The sequence below is a fragment of the Antechinus flavipes genome, chromosome 4 (assembly GCF_016432865.1).
Source record: "Antechinus flavipes isolate AdamAnt ecotype Samford, QLD, Australia chromosome 4, AdamAnt_v2, whole genome shotgun sequence".
Classification (NCBI taxonomy): Eukaryota; Metazoa; Chordata; class Mammalia; order Dasyuromorphia; family Dasyuridae; genus Antechinus; species Antechinus flavipes.
The window spans coordinates 304,560,686-304,582,950 of NC_067401.1; the positions used below are offsets into that span (position 1 = coordinate 304,560,686).

Sequence of the window (22,265 nt, forward strand, 5' to 3'; positions counted from 1 at the left end):
TAGAAATGTTAGCATTATCAATAAGAGAAAAGAAATTAAAGAATTTGGAGTAGGTAATGGGGAAACAAAATTGTAATTATGCAGATAATAAGGAATCAGCTAAAAAACTGCTAGGAATAATTAACAACTTTAGCAAAGTTGCAGCATACAAAATAAGTCCACATAAATCATCAGCATTTCTGTGTTACTAACAAAATCCAGCAGCAAGAGACACAAAGAGAAATTCCATTTAAAATAACTAGAGATAATATAAAATATTTTGGAGTTTTTCTGTCAAAACAAAGTCATGAAGTATATGAACACAATTACAAAACACTTTCTACACAAATAAAGGCATATCTAAAAAACTAGAAGAATATCAAGTGCTCATGGATAGGTCAAGGTAATATAATGAAATGATAATTCTATCTAATCTACTTATTTAATGCCATATCAATCAAACTGGCAGTAAATTAATTTACAAAGCTAGAAAAAAATAATAACAAAGTTCATCTGGAAAAACAAAAGGTCAAGAATTTCAAGGGAATTAATGAACATTGTTGAACACTGTTGGTGGAGTTGTGAACTGATTCAATCATTCTGGAGTGCAATATGAAACTATATACCCAAAGGTCTACCAAACTGGGCATACCCTTTGATCCCGCAGTTTCTCTACTGGATCTGTATCCCAAAGAGACCATAAAAAAGGAAAAAGGATCCACATATGCAAAAATATTTATAGCAGTCTTTTCTGTAATGTCAAGGAATTGCATATGGAGTGGATGTCCATCAGTTGGAGAATAGCTGAATAAGTTATGGTGTAGAAAAGCCCAGAGGGACTCACCTAAACTGATGCTAACTGAATTAAGTAGAACCATGAGAACATTGTACACAGCAACAAGAAAATTATGCAATGATAATTCTAATGAACATTGCTCTTTTTTACAATGAGGCAATTCAGGCCAATTCTAACAAACTTTTAAAGGAGAGAGCTATCTGTATCCAGAAAGAGAACTGTGAGGACTGAATTTGGATAACAACATAGTATTTTCATTTTTTTGTTTTCTTTCTCATTTTTCCCTTTTTGATCTGGTTTTTTCTTGTGCAGCATGATAATTATGGAAATAGGTATAGAAGAATTGCACATGTTTAACATATATTGGATTACTTGCTGTCTAGAGAAAGGATGAAAGGAAGGGAGGGAGAAAAAATTAAGAATATATGTTTTGAAAGGGCGAATGTTGAAAACTATCTTTGCTTACATCTTGAAAATAAAAAGCTATTATTAAAAAATAAAGTAAATGAGATTAATGATAAGATAATTACTATAGTCCTAGTAAGAACTCATAATACCCTGAACTTGAGTGCTTGGCAAAGTAGAAGGAATAGTGATATTAGAGGGAAAAAAACAGGTTTGGGGTCACAATGTCACCACTTTTTTATCTGTGTGACCCTGGGAAAATTACTTAATATTTTAAAGTCTCATTTTCCACATATAAAAAGAGGGGCAATACTCTTCTTGCCATTGCCATTAAGTAATGGGTTCAATACAAGACAATATGGAAATATGGAAGAGTTGGTGGTATAATTGGTAGAACTTAAATAATAATGATGGATAGACATTCAAAGATCATTGATGTTTTAAACTTTGGATGATTGGAAAAAAATGGTGGCATTATATGTTTTGAATGAGGCACTTAATATGGAAGAAAGGAAGATGCATTTTTCTGTAGATCTTTTAGCTCTGCAGGGAGTTGTGGGAAATATAGCTTTAAATGTCTTGTCAATCGCTGGGGAAATGAATTACAGTTCAGTAAAGACTTTCCAAAGCCAGAGAGCTATATTTGGGACTAATCTTCACATTTAATAGTTTATAATGTGGAAGCATATAATAGAAAGAAAAAGTATAAAGAGAAAAGAAAAAAAAGAGTCAAAGACAAAATTTTGAAAATTCTCATCTTTAGAGAGTTTAGGAAGAAAAATCAATGATAAATGGAAAAATAAATGAGATATGGAAATATTAGGATGCCTATAGATGTAATATGTTCTCCTTCAATGAGAATCTTCTAACAATAGCAGAATGTGGTTGAAAGATTTCTGTTCAGCCACAGTGTGAATTATGACTCCTGAAATTCCTTCAAGCTTGAGATTCAGTGATATTATGTATATTCCAAAGTCACGAGAAGAGAAAAATGTCATCGGTGTGAAACTATACCATTCAAAGAATATCTTTATCATCAAAGGGTGGACTTAATTTCATTAGTACTGGAGACTCCCAGATAAGGAAAATTCTACTAATGAAGATAGACTCCTCCAGTTTTAAAGTGTTGCTGAATATTGAAGGGTTAAATAACTTTTTATCCAGAATCCTACGGTCTGAACGTATGAGAGATGTCACAGAATACCAAAGCTAGAGATCTGTAATCTTCTTTAGATAATCTTTTTAATCTCAATCATCTAAATTCCTTAAACTGATCTTTATAACACGATTTCAGTCTTTTAGCCATCCTTCTTTGGAAGTGCTTGAAATTGATCAATTTTCATTCTAAAATGGAATGCTCAGGATTGAACATGATATCCTACATGCTGTTTGACTAAAGAAAAATGCAAAGGTTTCTATTACCATCTTTATACAACAATAACAAAATCAATTTGGAGACATATAAGAATAGCTTTCTATTTTCAATATCAAACAGATTCACTTTGAGCTTCCTTGAAGTTCATTTAATCCTCAAGACTTTGTTTATATGATTAATATAGTCACATTCCCTAAATCCATGCTTTTTTCTCCCCAAGTATATTTAGATCTTTTCCCATCAAATTTCATCATTTGGTTAAACATTTTTGTGTGTTGAGAAATACTTTGTATCTTACCTCTTGTTATTTGATATTTTGTCAATATTTGATATCACCATCTCTTTCTTGCACCTCCTTCCCATCTACTTAAGTTTGTGTCATCTGCAAACTTGATTAGTTTGATGCCTTTGATAAAAGTGTTAATTAATATGGAGCCAAATAAAGATCCTTGGGTATCTCCTGTGAATACTTCTAAGTTCACATTTAATTCATGACCATACTTTAGATCAGTTTCATTAAACCAAGCCCATATACACAAGTATATCTTTGGAGTCAATAATTGTCAGTTATTTTCTTTTTGCATTTTATCTTACCAGATTAGATTAATCAAATTGGCTATCCATCAAACTGTGTTAACATATAATTTATATTTTTTCATTTTACCCATATAGATATTATGAGAAACTTAGTAATATCATGTTAAAAATAGAAAAAATTATGTCTATGAAATTCCATTTATGTATATTAGCTTTCATTAAAAAAAAGAAAATGAAGAAATTTTAGCTTGGCTTGCATTTCATGAATTTATATAAGTTCTTAGCAATAAAAATTTCATTTTTGTAAATGCTTACAAAAATGTTTTTAAGATATTCTAAAATTTTGCCAGAAATTGAGTTCAATTATTAAAGTTCTACAATTAAAAGATTGCAATCTGTGTTATTTTTTTTTAGATAGACAGTATGTGAGCAATAAAAATTCAGAAATAAGTTGCAAATGTTTTTTTTTTCAGAATTCGAGAATAAATTCCTGAGTCTCCTGAGCTGAACACATGGAGAGTATCTGCATTTTTAAAACCATATCCATATTTATCTTGATTTTCAGCTATTTGTGAATTATTTCATTTCATTTTTTCTGTCTAAAAATTGTTTTCATTAGTGGAAAAAAATAGATGCAAAATTAAACATTTGCTTCATCTCATTACTAAATGACACTATCACATCTGCCTTGTGCAGCAACATTGGCCTTTCTGTGATCTTCCTTTTGCTGAAAATATTGTCATTAAAAAAAACTTCATGCTTTTTTGGGGCATTTCTCATCTCAGTTATTCTGTGCATTATCTCTCCTTATACTATTCTATTTTGCTTCCATCTTCAGGTATTTTTCCTTATTTCATTTTCTTTATATGTCTTTAAACCTAAATTGATTAATGAGTTCTTTATGCATCTCTTTCTGTTTTGTGAGTCTTAATTGTCTTTAATTCTTCCTTTGGGTAATGTGTTTTTCTGTGCTTTTATTCCCCCTTGAGAATGGGCTTCACTTACTCTTTAGAAATTAGGTTATTGTAATATCAAAGATCTTATAGGAAAATATTTCAAAATATTCACTTACATAGAGTTCATAAGAGTTAATGTCTGAATGTTAACTTTAAGGAAATTATGACATAATTCCTTTAATTTATAAATGAGGAGGCTAAAGCCATGACAGTTTTCATGACTTGCCCAAAGGCATGCAAATAGTTAACTATCTGCTTAAGCAGCAGAACTTCAGTTTGAACCTCTGTTTTCTGACTCTCAGTCTAGTATTCTTATCATTCTATATTACCATATGGTCTTATAGCCAAACTATGCCCAATGTTTTCCTCAATATTCAGCACAAACTCTAAGTTGGAAGGATCAGTTTTTTCCAATATCTCCATATTCACCACTTCCTCCTTGTTGTTTAAGATAAGAATTAGATGGTCACCTTCTCTTATTGTTTTCATACTTTTGAAGCCATGGTTCACAAAATGTTTTATGTATATTTTTTCATTTGAATTCTCAAAAAAAAAAAAAACACCCAACCAAACAAACAAAAGAAAAAAAAAAAAACCTGTGAGGCAGATACAATTATTCTCAATTTATAAATGAGTTTGAGAGAGGATCAATTTATGTATTAAATGACTTATTTATAATTATAAAAATATTATATGACCAGGACAAGTTCTAAATTCAAGCTTTTCTGATTCCAAGTTCAATGCTCATATATACATGATGAGGTGCTTCAATGGTCCTGTTTGTAGATAAATGTGGTAATTTCATCAAATCCCAGAATGTTGTGTAATCTACAATCACTTCAAAGTCACTTCAAACAAAGTCCCTTCATGTCATATATGCAAGAAAAACAAGGTGTATTAAATATGACCATTTTTTAAGATTATGATAGATAATAGTATGCATGGTCCTGTAAATCTGATACAAATATCTTGGATTAAATTTTCAAATGAATAGTGAACCAAGCATGTGATGAAATATAAAAAAGAAAACAGGGCAGATAGAGTTGAGAAAATTTTCAGCATTTTTCAATATAAAAATAAAAATATTAAAAAAGTAAGTAGAGCAGATAGATTTGGGAAACTGTATAGTATTTTCAATAACCTTGAGTATTCAATGATTTGAGAGTATACTATCTTCTCACTTTTATATTGTAAAATGCCAGGCTTCTTTCAAGATATTACTCAGATGTCATAGTCAACGAAGTTTGTTCAGATCACACCTAATTTTTAGCACTCTCCTTAGAATCCTTCTTGCCTTATGTTATTTTTGCTTTATATTTTATTACTTAAGTATAGGTTGGAACTCCTTTCCTCCCTCCAGGAGAATGTAAACTTCTTGTTATTTATTCTTGAGAAATGAACTATTTCTTAAATCCATAGTACTAAGCACATAATGCAACATGATTTGTTGGGGTGAATTGAATATGATCATTCAAAGTCATTATATCTTTAAATAAATGAATTTCACCATACTACAATATCTTCAAAATACTGGCAGTTGACCAAAAAGAAGACATGTCATAGTAGAACACATCAGGACTCTTTGTGCAATGCCTGACCAGGGCAAAAATTGCAAGAAATATATGCATTAATTTCTGAAGGTCTCTCCTGTCATTCTTATGGCGATATGCTGCCTTTAGGCCACCTGCCAGCACTGCTGAATGTCACTATAAATGATGAGATTATACTGCCAGCTTCCAAAAGAGAAATGATGAGCAGTGACATCCATTTCACCAAACTTTTCAGACAATGATTATCTGTAGGCTTGAGGAAAAGGAGAAACTTTAGTTGGATAACAGTTTATATTAATATGTAACACTAAACACAGTTATATTGTTTCTTAGGAGCACCGAGTGGATAATTCAGAAAAGGATACTTAAGCTCTTTTAGAACCTAACAATTAGAGCTATCTAAAACCTCCTCAGAATGTAGTGTGTTCATAAAATCACAGAATTATGTGGGAAGGAACTTCAGAAATCACCTAGTCCAGGCCTCTCATTAATAAAGAAGAAAGCAGATCTTCAGAAACCAAGTGAATTGTACAAGGTCACACCATCAGTACCAAGCAAGACCGAAGGCTGGCCTGATTTTCCATCATAAGCTATCTTTTAGTAAAAGTTGAATGACTACTTGCTGGGAATGTTGTAGAGAGGATTCTGTTTTAAATGCAAGTTGCTTTAGAAGACATTTCTAAATGATTGATTTTAGAACGATGATTTTAGAAATACAATTTCTAAAAGGGGATAACATAGCCAGAAACATACATTTAAATTGCTTTTTTACCAATGAATGGGAAGGTTTTAGAACCTCCTGAACCTGCTTTAAACACCACTCAGAAGTAAGGAATCTTGTCTATAGCATTCCAGTTATTTTATTTGTTTCTTGCTATCCTAGAAGATAAAACCAGCATGTTAGACGTTACCATTTTTTATATGTGAATGTTCCAGGTAGAAATCAACTTTAATGTGACATTTTCCATGGCTTTCCCTAAATAATAATGAACAAAAGGGATTCTACTCTTAAAAATATAATAGAATATAATCCTATTGCTTTACTTTCAGTTACATAAAACTATAGTATTCAGAGACTTAAAGATGAAGTAGTTCAATTTGTAGTTCAATCCCTTCTTAAAATATGAGTTAGGGTTAGCTAGGTGGTGCAGGGGATAGAGCACCTGCCCTGAAGTCAAGAGGACCTGAGTTCAAATGTGAACACTTGACTTCCAGCTGTGTGATCCTGGGCAAGTCACTTAACCCCCATTGTCTCAGAAAAACAAACAAACAAAAAATACATGCTTTAGGTTGGTTGTACTAAATGACTTACCATTCCATGCCAAAATTTTGTGAACCTAATCTTTGATGTTTCAAACTTAGGGCAGTTATACAAAAACAAAATTTAGGAAAATAGGTTATGACCACAAACCCCTCTACTAGTTTGTATTTTGTGACTTAGAACAGGTAAGTGAGCATTATTTGGGATTGTTAATAAGGACCAGAATCATTGAAATGGTGACTAATGTTAATTGGGGAATATAACCTTCTGAGAGAATCATAAATAACCTGAAAGCTTCATCTCTAGAGAAATTTTTTTATGGCAAGGGGTGGTACAAGCTTTTTTTTTTTTTTTTTTTTTTTTTTGCTGCTTCCATGTCTGAAATAAGTATGCCATCAATCTCTTTAGCAATAACACCGTAAAAGCAACACAATCATGCTAACAGAAAGGGTTTTGTACTGTATTTATGGCTAAATAACACAGTTTTTTTTGTAAGAGTAAATTTAATAGCAATTTTGATTCCCATAATTCATTTAGGTTTTTTGAAGCAATTTGACCTAGTTTAAGAAGATGAATTCAGCACATGATTGGCACAAATAATAGCGTTTAGATTCATTCTATAAAGTTAAGCAAAGTAGTCTCTCATTACTGGATCTGTAATTGCATGTTAATCATCCCATTAAAGTTTCTTGTGGAGTGCTCAAACAGTGATTGGCATACATTGTTTAGATGGGAAATTGATCAATCTATCTTTAGAGTTACAAAGAAGATTCCTGTACCAAGCCCTATTTTGGGAACAATTATTATTTTTTAAATCTGTAACTTAAGTCCAAGGTACCAAGAGAAAGGAAACATTGCTTGGGGGGGGGGGGTCATTGAGATTCTATGATGGTTTGGAGCATTTAGATAAGGCTATTGATTCAATAGTCTATTGTAGTCTCTGAGTTTCCAAAATTCATGGCCTTGGGGATAACTCTTGGCTCTAAAACTCCCAGTCTGGTGCTTTCTTACACTGTGCTGATTGGTGAATGAGGTAGTTCCCTATATCTATCAGGCCTCAGTCATAGTTCACATTTGACTCTGGCTGTTTTCTTATGCATCCCAGTCCTGCTTTCCTTCTCTTTTTCCCACCCTGGGAACCATAATTAAATAAACAGCATCATTGCTTCTAGAAAGTACATATCAATTAACTCCCCTAAGGTTCCACTCATCATTCTTATAATTTCCCAAACCAAAATACCTTTACTAATATTATCCTATATTCCTAAAGAAAAGAAACACTGGATAGAAGAAAAGGCATGGAGTCAGGAAGACCTGAGTTCAAATCCAGCCTCAGACACTTACTAATTGTTTAACCTGAGGTAACTCAGGCAACCTTTTTGTTATTTTAGTTTCTTCTAATGTAAAATGAAGACAGCAATAGCATCTACCTCTCAGAGTTATTATGATGTGATAATATTTGTAAGGCACTTAGCATACTGCTTGGTACATAGAAATGTTAGATGGTAGTAGTAATAGTAATAGTAATAAGAGTAATAATAGAATAGCAGCAACAGCAGATCTTGAATTCTTAACACATCACTTGACACACAGTAGGTGGTTATATATTTTTCTTTGAAAAATTTGATCATCTTAGAACAGATTAATCCAGTTTCCTAAATTATGCCAAATGTAATGCTCAATACTTTCTTCTTTCATGTGGAGTTGTGGGCAAATTGCACAACTTTCAGAGTATGGAGTGCCATTTCATGAATGACTGGTCATTAGTGACGTTAGTGATAGTTCAATGGTCTAAAACCAAGATATAATTTAGTAAGCAGCATATTTTGCCTAATGGGTTTTTAGACAAATAATACATATAAACATAGTCAACAGGAGAAAAAATCCCACAAGAATTTTCATCAATCAAAGCAAATTTTTTTCACTATTTCTATTTAAAGCTCTTGATGTTTCCTAGAAGAGACTTATTGGAGAATCAGTTTGGATTATGAATCATTGGGTCTGAGATACCAAATATTTCAAGTGCAAGAAAGTAACTACTTAACATTTTATAATTCATAGACTCTCACTTTTAGTTTCACAAATTAATTTATTTTTTAACATTTTAAAGTTCATTTTTGATAAGCTTCAGACATGTTTCATCAAATTTTGCATATCCCTAATTTCCAAAAAGTTTTTTCAAAAGAAACATTTCATCTTTTTTGTATTAAATCCTTGGTTTTATGAAGAAATTATTTGTGATCCTAAAGATGTTTTATTTTCTCATGGTGGTTTTTTTGGAATAAAACATTGTAATCAGTTATTTAAAAGGTACTCTACAAGAGATAGTGAGAATTCAGAAATTATTTTTATATAGATGATTTGGATAAAACAGTATACAAAAGTGTTTTCCTCATGTCATGGAATTGATATTTGGTTTATAAAAGGCTAAATTAGAGAAGTATCATGAGAATGATATCTGAAATTATTAAAATCTTGCTGATGAATGATTTCAAGGTTTATATGGTTTGATTGATTGTCTAGGAATAGGGATAGGAACTAAACTTGTGATTTCATTTGTATAGGGAATTTAAATGAGGAAACTTCTTCCATCAATGCACGTTGACATTTTCTTTTTCACTTATAGTTTTTGTTACCTGGAGTTCTAATAGGCTAAATGACTCAGAGTCACACAGTCAGTATGTGGCCAATGCAGACCATTCCAGTCATGCAGAAAAAAATTAAAGTATGACTTTTTGATGTTCTTATGTATATGGAATGGACTGTCACTCTTATCAAGGCTCTCTGGTTGTCATTGTCATCATTACCACCATGATAAATATGTAACAACATTTTAAAGTTTTTAAAACATAGACTATATATCACCTCATTTCATTTATATAACAATTCTACTAGGGATGTGATATTAATATCCATTTTTACAAATAAGGAAACTGAGGTTGAATACACTTTGATATTGTTGATTTACAGTGTTTAAGTCAAAATTCAAAACAAGGTTTTTCTAAACTTTATATTTTACATTGTATCCTAAAGTAACAACCTATGAAACAATGAAAATAATTTCAAAGAACTAAAGACCTGAATAATTGGCCTGATGTGATGGAATAGAAAAATTTCTTGACAGAAGGAATGCAAACTTCATTAGCAATGTCTCTATAAAAGATATTGCAAATGACGAGTGTGAAGGGACAAAAAGAAGAAAAATAGTGGGAAAAAGAGGAATGGGAAGAAGATAGATGCAGTAGAAGAGATAAGAAAAGATGGTGACAAGAAGAAATTACAATAGTTATAAAAATTATAATTATAAAATTATAATTATAATAAAATAATATAAGGGCATCACAATGCCCTCAGGTATTTTAGTAAAAGAGAAGAATAACTGCATTCTGGAAATCAAAGGGAGAGTCTTCACTTAAGCATTTTGTTCCTAGAAGATGCAGCTAGAGAGCATGGCTACTTTGTTTCTTTATTTGGGCGTGTGGGGGTGGAAGTAGCTAATAAAAACAGATTAATGTGTGTGTATGTGTATGTGTGTATGTATTGAAGAAAAGAACCACTTGTCTATTTTAGACAAACCCTTCAGCTATCAATATGCTGATCAATATCAATATGAAAAGCCATTATAATTGAGAATTCTATGGATTCTTTATTTATTATACATAATAATATGGCAATGAGTTGAACCATGATGGTTTAGAAGACATACAGTAGATATTGGTATAGTTGCCTATATTTAGGAGATAAGTTCTGGCCCCCAGAATTACTGTTAATCTCAAAGAAGAATTTGAAGTGCTATTTGAAAAGAATGTGCCTAATGCCCCTAAATCATCAAGGAAGAGTTAAAGTGTACTCCCAATGCTTTGCTTAATAAAATCTGGAAGTCAGTGTAACATTTTCAAAAGTTACTTTCAGTGGCTTTTTTATTAACCCTAAGATAAAATGCAAACTCCATTTCCTATAATGTAAGTCTGATGCACTTTTCCAGGCCTATTTCACAGCACTTTTCTTCACACCCTTGATTTTTTAATCACAGTGGATCACTTTCTATTTCCATAAGGATGTACAATTTTCAGCCTTCAAGCATTCACATAAACCATCTTCAGGAAATTATCTCTTTTTTATTAGCATTTATGTAACTCATTTTTTTTCTTTTTTAGAAAAATTATGGGAAGCAAGTTGGAAGAAATCATCGAGATCATCTAGTACAATAGTCTCATATTACAGAAGATGAAGACAATGTCCAGGAAAGTGACACAACTGGCTCAGTGTCACACAGCAAATAAGTTTCAGAACCAAGATTCAAATATTGAATTTCTGATTTTACATTCAGAGTTCTTTTACTATGAACTGCTTCTTATGATGATCTACTTTGTATCATAGTTATGCATCCAATCCTTCTAATAGAATAAAATTCATGAGGAAAAGGACAGTCAACACCTCATATTTAGATAGTTTCATTTCTAGCCTAGTATCCAATGCAGAGAAGTTGCTTTAAATATTTAGTGATTGATAGATGATGATATGGCATCAGCAACAACAGTACAGATTCTACAATAGTAGAATCAAAAGGCCTTCCATAGGTTACATTCACATAAGTCCAAAGAACAATACACATCAACAAAAATAGAAGAGATGGCTCTCATATAGATTTGTTCATATAAATGGGAGAGTTTATATAAATGAAATTTATTATAGAAATTGTAGAAATATATAGATTATCACAATTCAAGACAAGATAATCACAGAATATATCTTACATTAGATCAATGCATTCTATGTAAGGGCATTATAGTAACTGTGAAACACATAGTCATAGATATTAAATTTGAAACATACTAAATATCTAAGAATATACCTAGTGGACATTAAGAGCTTGATATCTGTCATAAATTCTCAGATACCAATCCCCGTATTACAAATACAAACCTCAAAATGTCTTTTAAAATTCAATAAATTAACTGAACTAGTAAGAGCTCATTAATATAGATAAATTGTCTACCGCACATTTTCAATAGATTCTGTCATACCCCAAATGCATAAAATTCAAGCTATCTAGAAAAAAAGGATTTCAAAATACAGAAACTTAGCAGAATAAATCAAAATCACATAGAGATGATATTAGCTAGAAGTTCAGAACACAAAAATTTTCTTCCATAATATTGATCCATTAAAATTAGAGAAAAACCTTTTTAAATCGCTAGATTTTATCATACTCAATGTCCAATATATATGGAAAAAAAACCATTTCAAGATATCAGAATCTAACAGAATAAATCAACATCATGTGGTAACAAGATAAGATACTTATTATCTCTCATCCCATCTGATAATAGAGTTATCTCAAAAATGTTTTTAGTGGGCCTACCAAGGATGAAGCTATATTCAAATACTTTTTCAGTTACAAAAAGTAATTATTTTACCCAACTGTGCAATAGTACATAGAACATTAAATATAAAAATAAAATAAGTTTGAGAATTGTCCCAGGATTTTATGTTTCTGGATGGCATTAAATAAGGTCAGATCACATTTATATTATATTATAATCAGTGTGACAATGGTAAATAATAGAAAGAGAGCTATAATTCTTATTTCTTTTATATTTAGCACATTGTACTAAATGTGCTTGGCACATTTGTGGCTCTCAGTAAATATTTATGATTGATTGATTATGAGCTAAATCTCGAACGTGAAATGCTTATTCTTTTTCACTTCACTGAATTAGAGTTCCACAGGAAACTTTAGAATTCTACTCTATTTGTTTATAGAGTTTTCTTTTTTCTTTTCACCCTCTTTTGAAAGACAGTTGGGGTTATGACTTGCACAGAGTCATACAACTAAGACATATTAAATATCTGAGGCTGTATTTGAACTCGGGTCATCCTGACTCAAGCATTCCAGTGCTCTAACCACTGCCCAATTTAGTTGCCCCAAGAATTTTCTATCATTCTTATACCTTAGTTACATATGATATCTTTCTCTGGTTTGTTTATTGTTTGTGGTATATAATATTATACTCATGACTATATTATATCCTATTTTCTATAAATATCACTTTCTCATTTTTTTTAAGGAGAATGGGTACCAGATGGCAAAAGGGAGTAATCTAGTATTATTCCACCATATTTGACCTCAGAATGACTGTTAAGAGATTATGGGATTATAGGAGAAGGGAGAGAGACTGAAGTTTTCTTTATGATAATTCAATCATCAACAAAATGTATCTATTATAGATCATCTTATACAATTTTTTTGTGCTGCCTTAACAAGATAGTAGGATAGTTAGATTTCAAGAAAGACTTCAGATTTAAAATTATTTCCTAAATATAAGGGTAAGAAAAACCTACTTATTACTATTTCATGCCAGCTTTCAAAGACTACAGGGTTAGAATGATTATGTAACTTAATTGTGCCAAATAAAGTATTTTAAAAATAGATTATTTGCTTAAGTAATAGACAAAATGGAGCAGGAATAAAGCAAATCTGACTTCAAGTCTTGTTTTGATTCACACTGGCTAGGTGACTCTGGACAAGTCACTTAACATTTTGTCTTCCTCTCTACCATTATGGAGGTTCCCTAGGAAATCTTTTTAGAAATATAAAATTGTAAGTCCAGACCTTCCAAAAAATATGAAGGAGGAGGAGGAGGAGAAGGAGGAGAAGAAGGAGAAGAAGGAAAAGGGCAAGAAGGAGGAGAGTGGAAGGAGGAAAAGGAGAAAGAGAAGAAGGAGTAAAGCAGGAGTTCAGCATAATAAATTATGCATCAATTAATTGAATGCTACAAACAGAACTTACTTATTGCTTTCAACGTATGGGTTGTTTTTTCTGAAAGAAAATAAACAAATCCCAAATGATATACTTTATAACAGAAATAAAATCCAAAGAAAACATCCATATTCTATACATCAACAATGTTGTGTCTTAGAAGTTAATAGATTAAAAATTACTATAATTTGAAAGTGTTAGTAAAAATGTGCCTTTGGATAATTTTTACTGATAGCTAAATTAGTTTCTTTAATGCAAGAAAACATTTATTAAAGCACTATTAATCATTTGGCATTTAAAAATTTTAAAAAATTGTTCTTTGGAATAGCTGCTTTGTGAAACTGAATTTTGTTAGACTCTACTTTTAATAGAATTAGCTTTAAATAATTTAATAAAGATTTTATGAAAATAAGTCTTAACACTTCAAACATCATAAATATGCTGTCACCTCTCTTATAAAGAAAGAAATGGACTGGAGAGAAGACATTTTACATCTTATGTTTTAGAAATGATCATCAAAAAAGGAAACGTTCAATTGATCAAATTGTCCTTAATATCTTCCTTTATAGTTGCAATGGATGGAAAGATGGAAATACGTTGCTGGACTGTTGTTTAGCACTTTAAAACTCATTGTTTTTTTTTTCCTGTGTAGATGGTGAAATTATTTCAGGTGGAACAGAGATCAGATAAACATGCTAACAGATAAAAATGTTGTCTTTTGGAAAAACAGGAAAGCATAGATACCATCTTCATTTCAGCAGCAAAAATGTAGTTTAAAAGGGTGTAATTTTAAAATGATGGCTTTTAATCAATTTCTTAATAACATCCTCACAGTTTTATTTTAGAAAAATATTAGAATTAAAATTTTACTATAGCCTAATAGAAAATTATTTGTCTCAAAAATTTGTTAGGATAATTACTATGCTCTACAGAGTCTTTGACAGCCTTGCTTGTACACTCTATTCCACAAATGTTGAAGTAAAGTTTTCTTGTAGTTATTTGCTTGTTGTACTATTCTAAATAACAAAATATCAATTATAGATAATCCCATCTTTCATTTGCCTGGGAATTTCCTATTGAGATCTTTATCCATTTGACAAATAAAAGCAACCTTTCACTTTTCAAGGGGACTGGGAATTTAAATGTATGTCACTTGCCTCTACTTTTCCTCCTCCAAAGCAATGTTCCATTTACTATGATCAGTCCTAAAGTCATTTCATCTCACCCTCATTGCTTTTACTGTAAACTTATTAAGTCCTGCCATTAATATCTACCTGATAATGAGAATCATAGAATATACCATTTTGCTCTTTAGCATGTTCTACATGAAACAAATGTATTTGATATACTTTCTACTTCATTCCCTCACACATGTTTTCTCTAGGTTTTGTCAAGACTTACTAGTAAAAATAGCACCATAGAATTAGTCATTATTTGCTCATTTATCTTAATTTTGATCTCAAAATTATTATTATGATGATTACTCCAAGCTCTTTTTGACATTGCTTTTTATTTTAAAATGCTTCAGGTCATTTTCAGGTTTTTTGTTTTAATTATGATCATTAGTAATCTGTTGACTTTGTCAGATGATTTTGTTGTTCTTCTATGAGATTACAATTACTCACAAAATGTCATTGAAGGAATAATTTCTGTTGCTTTAAAAAAATGTATAGCAGCTTGACCTATCATCTGAAGATACTGAATGTTTTCATGTATAAATATATAGAGAGTACACAAAATTCAGCCTCTCCGCAGCAAAGTATTGATCAAATATTTTACAAACTCAAGATTGATTACCTCTTGTCACATTGTGAGACAGAAGATTTTCTTTTCCTGTTGTGTCTATAGGAAAAATATGCTAATCAAATGTGTGAATTTTTAAAATAACTTTGCTTTTGATTATAATTTTGGCTTAGCTCACTCCTACAATAGACATTTGAAACAAAAGTTCCTTATAAAAGTAAATTTGTCTGACAATATTTCACACCTCATACTTCTAAAGAAAACAAAAGTGATTGAAAGGAATGTTTATAATGGCATCAATTTAAGCAATAGCTGTCACATTGTTAATGTAAACATAGTTGCAAAGAACCTTAATTAACTGCAATGTTTGGGGATTGGAAATTGTTCAAATAATTTAATTTTCAGGTTAGAAATAAGAAAGCTTCTTCACTTATTTCCTGAAAATTTTTCTAAAATATCTGTGTCTACTTCTCTCATTTAGTGAATAGAGTTTAATTAATCCTTATCTTTCTTGGATGACTGAAAAACTTGTAACTTTGGGTTAAACATTCTGGAACTACTAATAAATACAACATATTGACAGACCATATTTGCTTTAGAACAGGTAAAAGGTTAAGTTGAGGATAAGCCTCTAACCCCAAATTTCTTTTCTCCCCATGAAATTCATTTTGAGGAGAAAGAAAAAGTTGATAGTAGAAATGCATTCAACAATGTGAGTGCTAAAGTATGTGTTAGGTTCTGTACAGATTGATCTCAATATCCTATATCTCTGATACAGGTAGAATAGTTGTTAAGATGAATAACAATGAACCCTGTAGTCCTAAAAATCTTGAAGTATCATCTGAATCGATTAAGAAAACTAACCAGCATTCAATATAATTTTAATGTTCAGCATATTTTAATAATATGCATGATGATTATGCAAATTGCTGATATTTATAGAGACGTTAAGAAGTTCATTATGTATCATATGCATTATCTCATTTGAGTCTCAAAAATCCTGATAGATACTATAGACATTATTACCTTTGCTTTGCATAAAGAGAAACTGAGATTTAAGACAAATGAATATTTAAGGCAAAACTTAAATCACTCAGTAGACCTTGTTTCATAATTCAAATTTCCAAGATATCAGAGAAAATATCAATACTGATAGGAATTGATAATATCTTAGTTATCAAATAGTATAACTGCTTCATTTTATATTTAAATAACCTGATGCTCAAAGATGTGAGTTTTTCAGGGTCACTGACAATGTGTGATGGAGCTGATACTTGGAATAAAGGTCTCTTAATCCAATTCTATTCCACCCACTAAACCACAAGATCTAGGTTTATTCCTGGCTCTACCATTGTTATCTGTGATATTAGTTTAAATTACTTGCCTCAGTTTCCTTACATACAAATTAAGATAAAACTTCCTCATTTAAACATTCACAGGCCCCAGCTATTGTTCTCACAAAGAATTAACAGGCAAATGCCGCAGGTATGTAGCACAGTGGATAGAGCACTGGGCTTACAATAAGGAAGAATTATCTTGATAAATTCAAATCTATCCTCAGATACTTTACTAATTGTGTGACCCTGAAAAAGTTACTTAACCCTGTTTACCTCAGTTTCTTCATTTTTAAAGTGATCTGCAGAAGGAAATGGCAAACTTCTGTAGTATCAAGAAAATCCTTTAAAAGGGGTCACAAGGAATTGGATATGATTGAAATGTCTGAACAACAACAACAAACCAACATGTAGACATTGCTTAGTGGTATTTTTCAAAGGTTTGGAAAAAAAGACCATCAAACCTAAAAAGGACCATTGAGATCCATTCTAAAACTCTGATTTTAGTTTTTACGCCTATGGATCTAGCAATACTACTGATACAACTATTTAAACTTTAAATTAATAGGGCACTTTTGTATATTCAGATTTTATGTATTTTTATATCATGCTTATTTTTTAATTGGATAAACACATGACAACATAATTAAATGCAGTGTCATTTTTTCTGACATAGAATGTAATTAGTTGCTATTGAGTTCCTGTGAAACTCTCTGATCCCTATATTATTACCTTTATGGTCTTTCAGTTGCTTCTTTGGAGCTATTTTTTCTATAGAAACAAAATAATAACATTTAGAGTAGAAGTGACATTTTTATTTAGCCTGTAAATATTGGAATTAAAGTTTCCAAAGCTAAAATTTTAACTCCTATTTCCTCAGGGAATTCCCTCATGGCTTTTGTAATGTTTTCCAATTACAGAATTCTCATATGTGAATTAATTTGATCTATGCAGGATGTCCCAAAATATTAGTGAAGTTTTAAGCTTTGATAACTTAAACTATAGTAAGATTTTTGGGACAACCCATATAACAATTCTGGAATGTAGAAAATGTCAATATTGGTGGAGTAGGTCAGATATTTCTAGCCTCTCCAGATTTCCTCCACCACCAGACAGAAAATCATTATGAAATGAACATAGAGCAACAAAAATAAAGAGGTAATGGTTAATGACTTGATTCTTCCGTGAATTATATTTAAATGAGGCAGAGTACAGTAGATTGTCAACCTCAGTCTCTCTTTCAGAATCACTAGAGTCCAGTGGCAAGAAAAAAATCAAGATGACTGATGATCGTTCAGAATGCAGTGGATAATCTTGATGGTTTTTGATGTCTGGTAAAGCTCTCAATGTTCTATTGAGGATGCTTCAAAAAGGACCCTATCCAAGGTCTTCTGACTGCAAAGCCAGTGATCTTTCCAATACAGTATGTGGACTCAGGTAAAAGGGAATTCATATCTTTCATGACAATTTAGGGATGATGAGATAATATAAATCTCTGACCTCTGTTGCTCTCTTCCACAGTTGACATTTGCCATCTCCACAGGGAAGAGAGTCTTGGTCTTGAATCAGGAAGGTTAGGGTTGGAATCTCATCTCTGACACTTGAACTAGCTGTATGAACTTTTTGACTTTCAGTCTCCACATTTATAAAATATAGATAAAATAACTGTAATGAATGCCTTATAGGTTTTTTAGTGAGTTCAAATAGATTATTAATGTATATAAAGGGTTATGCAAATGTCAGTAGTTGCAATCATTATCCTGCAAAGTCATTGTTCATATTTTAAATAAATATTTTAAAATGATATAATGAATGGTTTCAGACTATTATTATCACTACATTTTCACCGGCAGATAATATGACATACACACATATTTAAGATATGCAATCCTTACCTTTGCTTTCCTTTTCAGGTTTTTCTATTTTTTTCTTGTCTACAAAATATAAAAAGATATGTGGTTAAACTTACTATTTTTTTTTTTTTTACTTGAAGATCAGACACACTTAAGATACATGGATAGAAATTTTCTAAAAGTTTTAGCTATGAGGGAGATACCATATGAGCTAGATGAGATTTTAGGGATTTAGTTTAAAATGACCCAGCCAACTTTTCTAGCCATCCTCATCAAAGTCAATAGAGAAAATTCTGAGAATTTCAGTTTAGCAGATAGCATTTCTAAGTAATTTTCTCAAGAGTACTTAGAAAAGTTAAGGTAACTCTGATGTATCTTTTTAAATGTCCTATTGTTCTTGAGATAATCTGATCTTCCCCAAGGTGAATTTTTCTACATATTAAATTTTAAAATATATGTTTTTCTGTGTGGTGAAAATGATTATCTCCTTATAAATATTATAATCCCAGTTTAGAAAGAGAAAAGAAATAGGAACAAGAATGAGGTTTTTCCTTCCTTGGGCACTGTTCATTTTTTGTAATGGGGGAAGCAGAGAGTTAATGGGATGAGGAAAGGAAACATCACAATTCCTTTAATACAACTGCCAAAATCTAAGTTGACTATTTTATGTTTTCTTGTGGTCTTATATCCAACCTGCCATCACTAAACACAACAAAATATATTTTATTGCTGTTTTTCATTTGTTTTCAATTGTTTCCAATTCTTTATTGATCCCATTTGAATCACAAAGGTTCACAAAATCATTAATATATATTTTACATAGAGCAGATGACCAAAAACCAAAATCACTATGATAATTGTAATGAGTTATCATCTGACCAGCTTATAATACCTGGAGGTCATATCTGTAGATATAAAATATATGAAATAAATCATTTATATAATCAAATATTTCTTATTTTTAAAAGGCATAACTATTTATTAATCTTAATTTTTCCCTTCCTATATCTTTTAAAAAAATAGACATTTACCTGCAACCACTTATTTAGAAACAGGAATGTTGAAAAAAAAAAGAACAAGGACGTGACAAGAATGTTACAAAACATTTCAGCTAGACTTAAAATTTCAATGATAGCAACCAAAGAAGGATATCACACAGTAAGCTAGTAATGTTCATTAATATTCATGAATGAAATCAAGACAAATGGAAAAGTTGGAAATCCAATTGTGGGTAAAGCAATAACTTAGCATGTATTTTGAAGAAAAAAATTATAACTTAAGTCAATCAAAGATTATTAAAGTGCAGCTCAACTATATGTAACTAAAATATGTGATTGGCTTGATCATCTGGGACTTATCTACATAACCACATCGAATTCTTGGAACCCCAAGATATATATTTTGATATTCTTTGTTGTTCAATCACTTTCAATAATGAGTGACTTCATGACTCCATTTGGGGTTTTCTTGGCAGATTCTATAGTGGTTTGCCCTTTTCTTGTTCAGCTCATTTTACAGATGAGGAAATAGAAGCAAACAGAATTAGATGACTTGCCCAGGATCATATACATAATAAATCTTTGAGGCCAGGTTTGAACTCAGGAAGATGAGTCTTCCTGACTCCAGCCAGGGCTCACCACTCTATTAACTTCATCACCTAGTTCTGATATTCATGTAGTACAAATTTACTTCCCAAACTAGTCCTGATATGGTTGTTTATACCTAGAGTATTGTTTTTCAACCATGCCAAATTTCCCCAATATTCCATTATTAAAACATGAGGATTTTTCTCTCTTACCAATTTAGAGTTAGCTGAATACAATGAAGAGAGAACGTGAGCTGGAATCAGGAAGATCTGGGTCTGATCATGCTTCAGACACTTGTTAATGTTGAACTGAAGTGCTATATGTGTATAAGCCATTATGTTAGCCAAAAATGAATCTTTTTGACAATGTTATTATTCGTGCTGAATAATTAAAAAATAAATGCAATATAAGAGTTTAATTTAACTGATAAAATGTATAATTTTCTTGCACTGAAGTTTTACTTCTTTGAATTGCAGTTCTTTATTTAAATTCACTCTAATGTACTTTTCACAAATTATCTCAAATTAGTCTCACAATTGCCCTATAGAAACTTTTATCCCCATTTATGAGATGTGGAAATTGAGGCTAAGCAAATTAAAGTGACTCACTCAGGGCCCCAAAGCTAGATAGTGATAGAGATTTTTGAACTCAAGTCTTCCTAACTTTTAGTACTAGACTACTCATTTTGTTACATACTTAAAGCTGTCTTAAAAGTCATCTCAAATGCTATCTCTTGCACAAAGCTTTGCTTGGTTTACCTTGTTGGACTTCACATACCCCTTTGTCTTAAAGCTATATAGTGCACTTTGGTATGCTTATCATGTAACTTTGGAACAGGATTGGAAAGCTAAAAGAAGATCCAATCAGACTGTAATTAATGGAGAAGACAGAAAATGGACTAGGTGGATGAGACTACTTATAATGATATCCCTATACAAAGAACTCTAGGCAGAAATCTGAGGGTTCTGGTAGCAGGAATGTGAAATCTCACTTTAAAGGCTGAAGCAGTCTTCATGATGTTTCCTGAGGCAAAGCTAAGAGGAGACAAACCATATGCTGCATTTTCCCCTGAGTTTTCCCCCCCACTTTGGAAAGATAGCTTCTTTACCCTATAAGAGTTTTTTTTTCCTTCCTACAGAGCTTGAGATGACTCTATTGCCTAATTTTCCATATTCTGCCTGAAGTAAATACTGTATATTTGACTTTAAGGTCCTATTTCATCTGGAAGAGAGTATGTAGTAGAATGAGAATTCAAGAAATATTTGCATAATTATAATTTACTCCAAACTCTTACTATGTAGGTAATAAGTGTTTTTAGAATTAAGGAACATCCATTATCTTATCTCTATTTTTGTTCTATTGAGGTGATGTAGAGTAATGGGTAGAATGTTATACTGAGAACAAGGACAAAATGAGTTCAAAACCTTACTCAGACATTTACTAGCTATGTCACACTGAGCAAGTCATTTATTTGTCTTTCCTGAATCTTATTTTAAATACAGGTTTTGGAAATGAGATGAAATAATGTATGCAAAACACTTTACAAACCTGAAAGTGTTACTATTATTACTAATGACATGGAATATGAGTTTTCTAAATTTTAGGATATAACATCTCCATTAGGATATAACATCTAACATATGCTTAAGAAATATACAGTAGAATGAATAAATATTCTAAATATATTAATAACTTTAATAAATTATCTTTACTTTTCTTTTTAAAGCATTGCAATGCTATTAAAAAACTCAAACCAATAAAAATTATTCCAAATCTTCTCCATTGAGCTTTACAGTTTATTTAATTTATTTCTATGGGTAATGCTATCAGAATATTTATAAAAAATTAATCCTTGTGTTACATTAGCATCAGAGGGAGTATCTGTTTAATAGCATGTATGTAATTTTTAAGACTTACAAAATGCTTTATGTAAGTTATCTCACTTAAGCTTCACAACTAACCAAGGGGGTAGGTACTATTTTTAAGCCCACTTAACAGAGATAGAAACTGAGGCAAAGTTTAAATATTTTCCCCAGGACTATACAACTGGCAAGTATCTGAGGCAAAATTCTAACTCAGGCCTTCTGGATTCCTGTTCAAACATTCTAATTGTTTGGTCACATAGCT

General features: G+C 31.2%; 1 protein-coding gene across 24 annotated transcripts in view; it reads right to left on the reverse strand.

Moving 5' to 3' along the window:
• The window catches only part of TRDN (triadin), a 517,197-nt gene that overhangs the window by 15,529 nt on the left and 479,403 nt on the right, over positions 1 to 22,265 (reverse strand). For 17 of the 24 annotated variants that reach the window (XM_051997667.1, XM_051997655.1, XM_051997656.1 and 14 more), the window contains 4 exons: positions 18,595 to 18,633; positions 17,432 to 17,470; positions 15,420 to 15,464; positions 13,653 to 13,682 (listed from right to left, as the gene is read on the reverse strand). In XM_051997667.1, coding sequence (XP_051853627.1) covers positions 13,653 to 13,682; positions 15,420 to 15,464; positions 17,432 to 17,470; positions 18,595 to 18,633 — 153 coding nt within the window. The remainder of the gene's footprint in view (positions 1 to 13,652; positions 13,683 to 15,419; positions 15,465 to 17,431; positions 17,471 to 18,594; positions 18,634 to 22,265) is intronic. The other 7 variants (XM_051997669.1, XM_051997658.1, XM_051997674.1 and 4 more) reach the window with 3 other exon arrangements.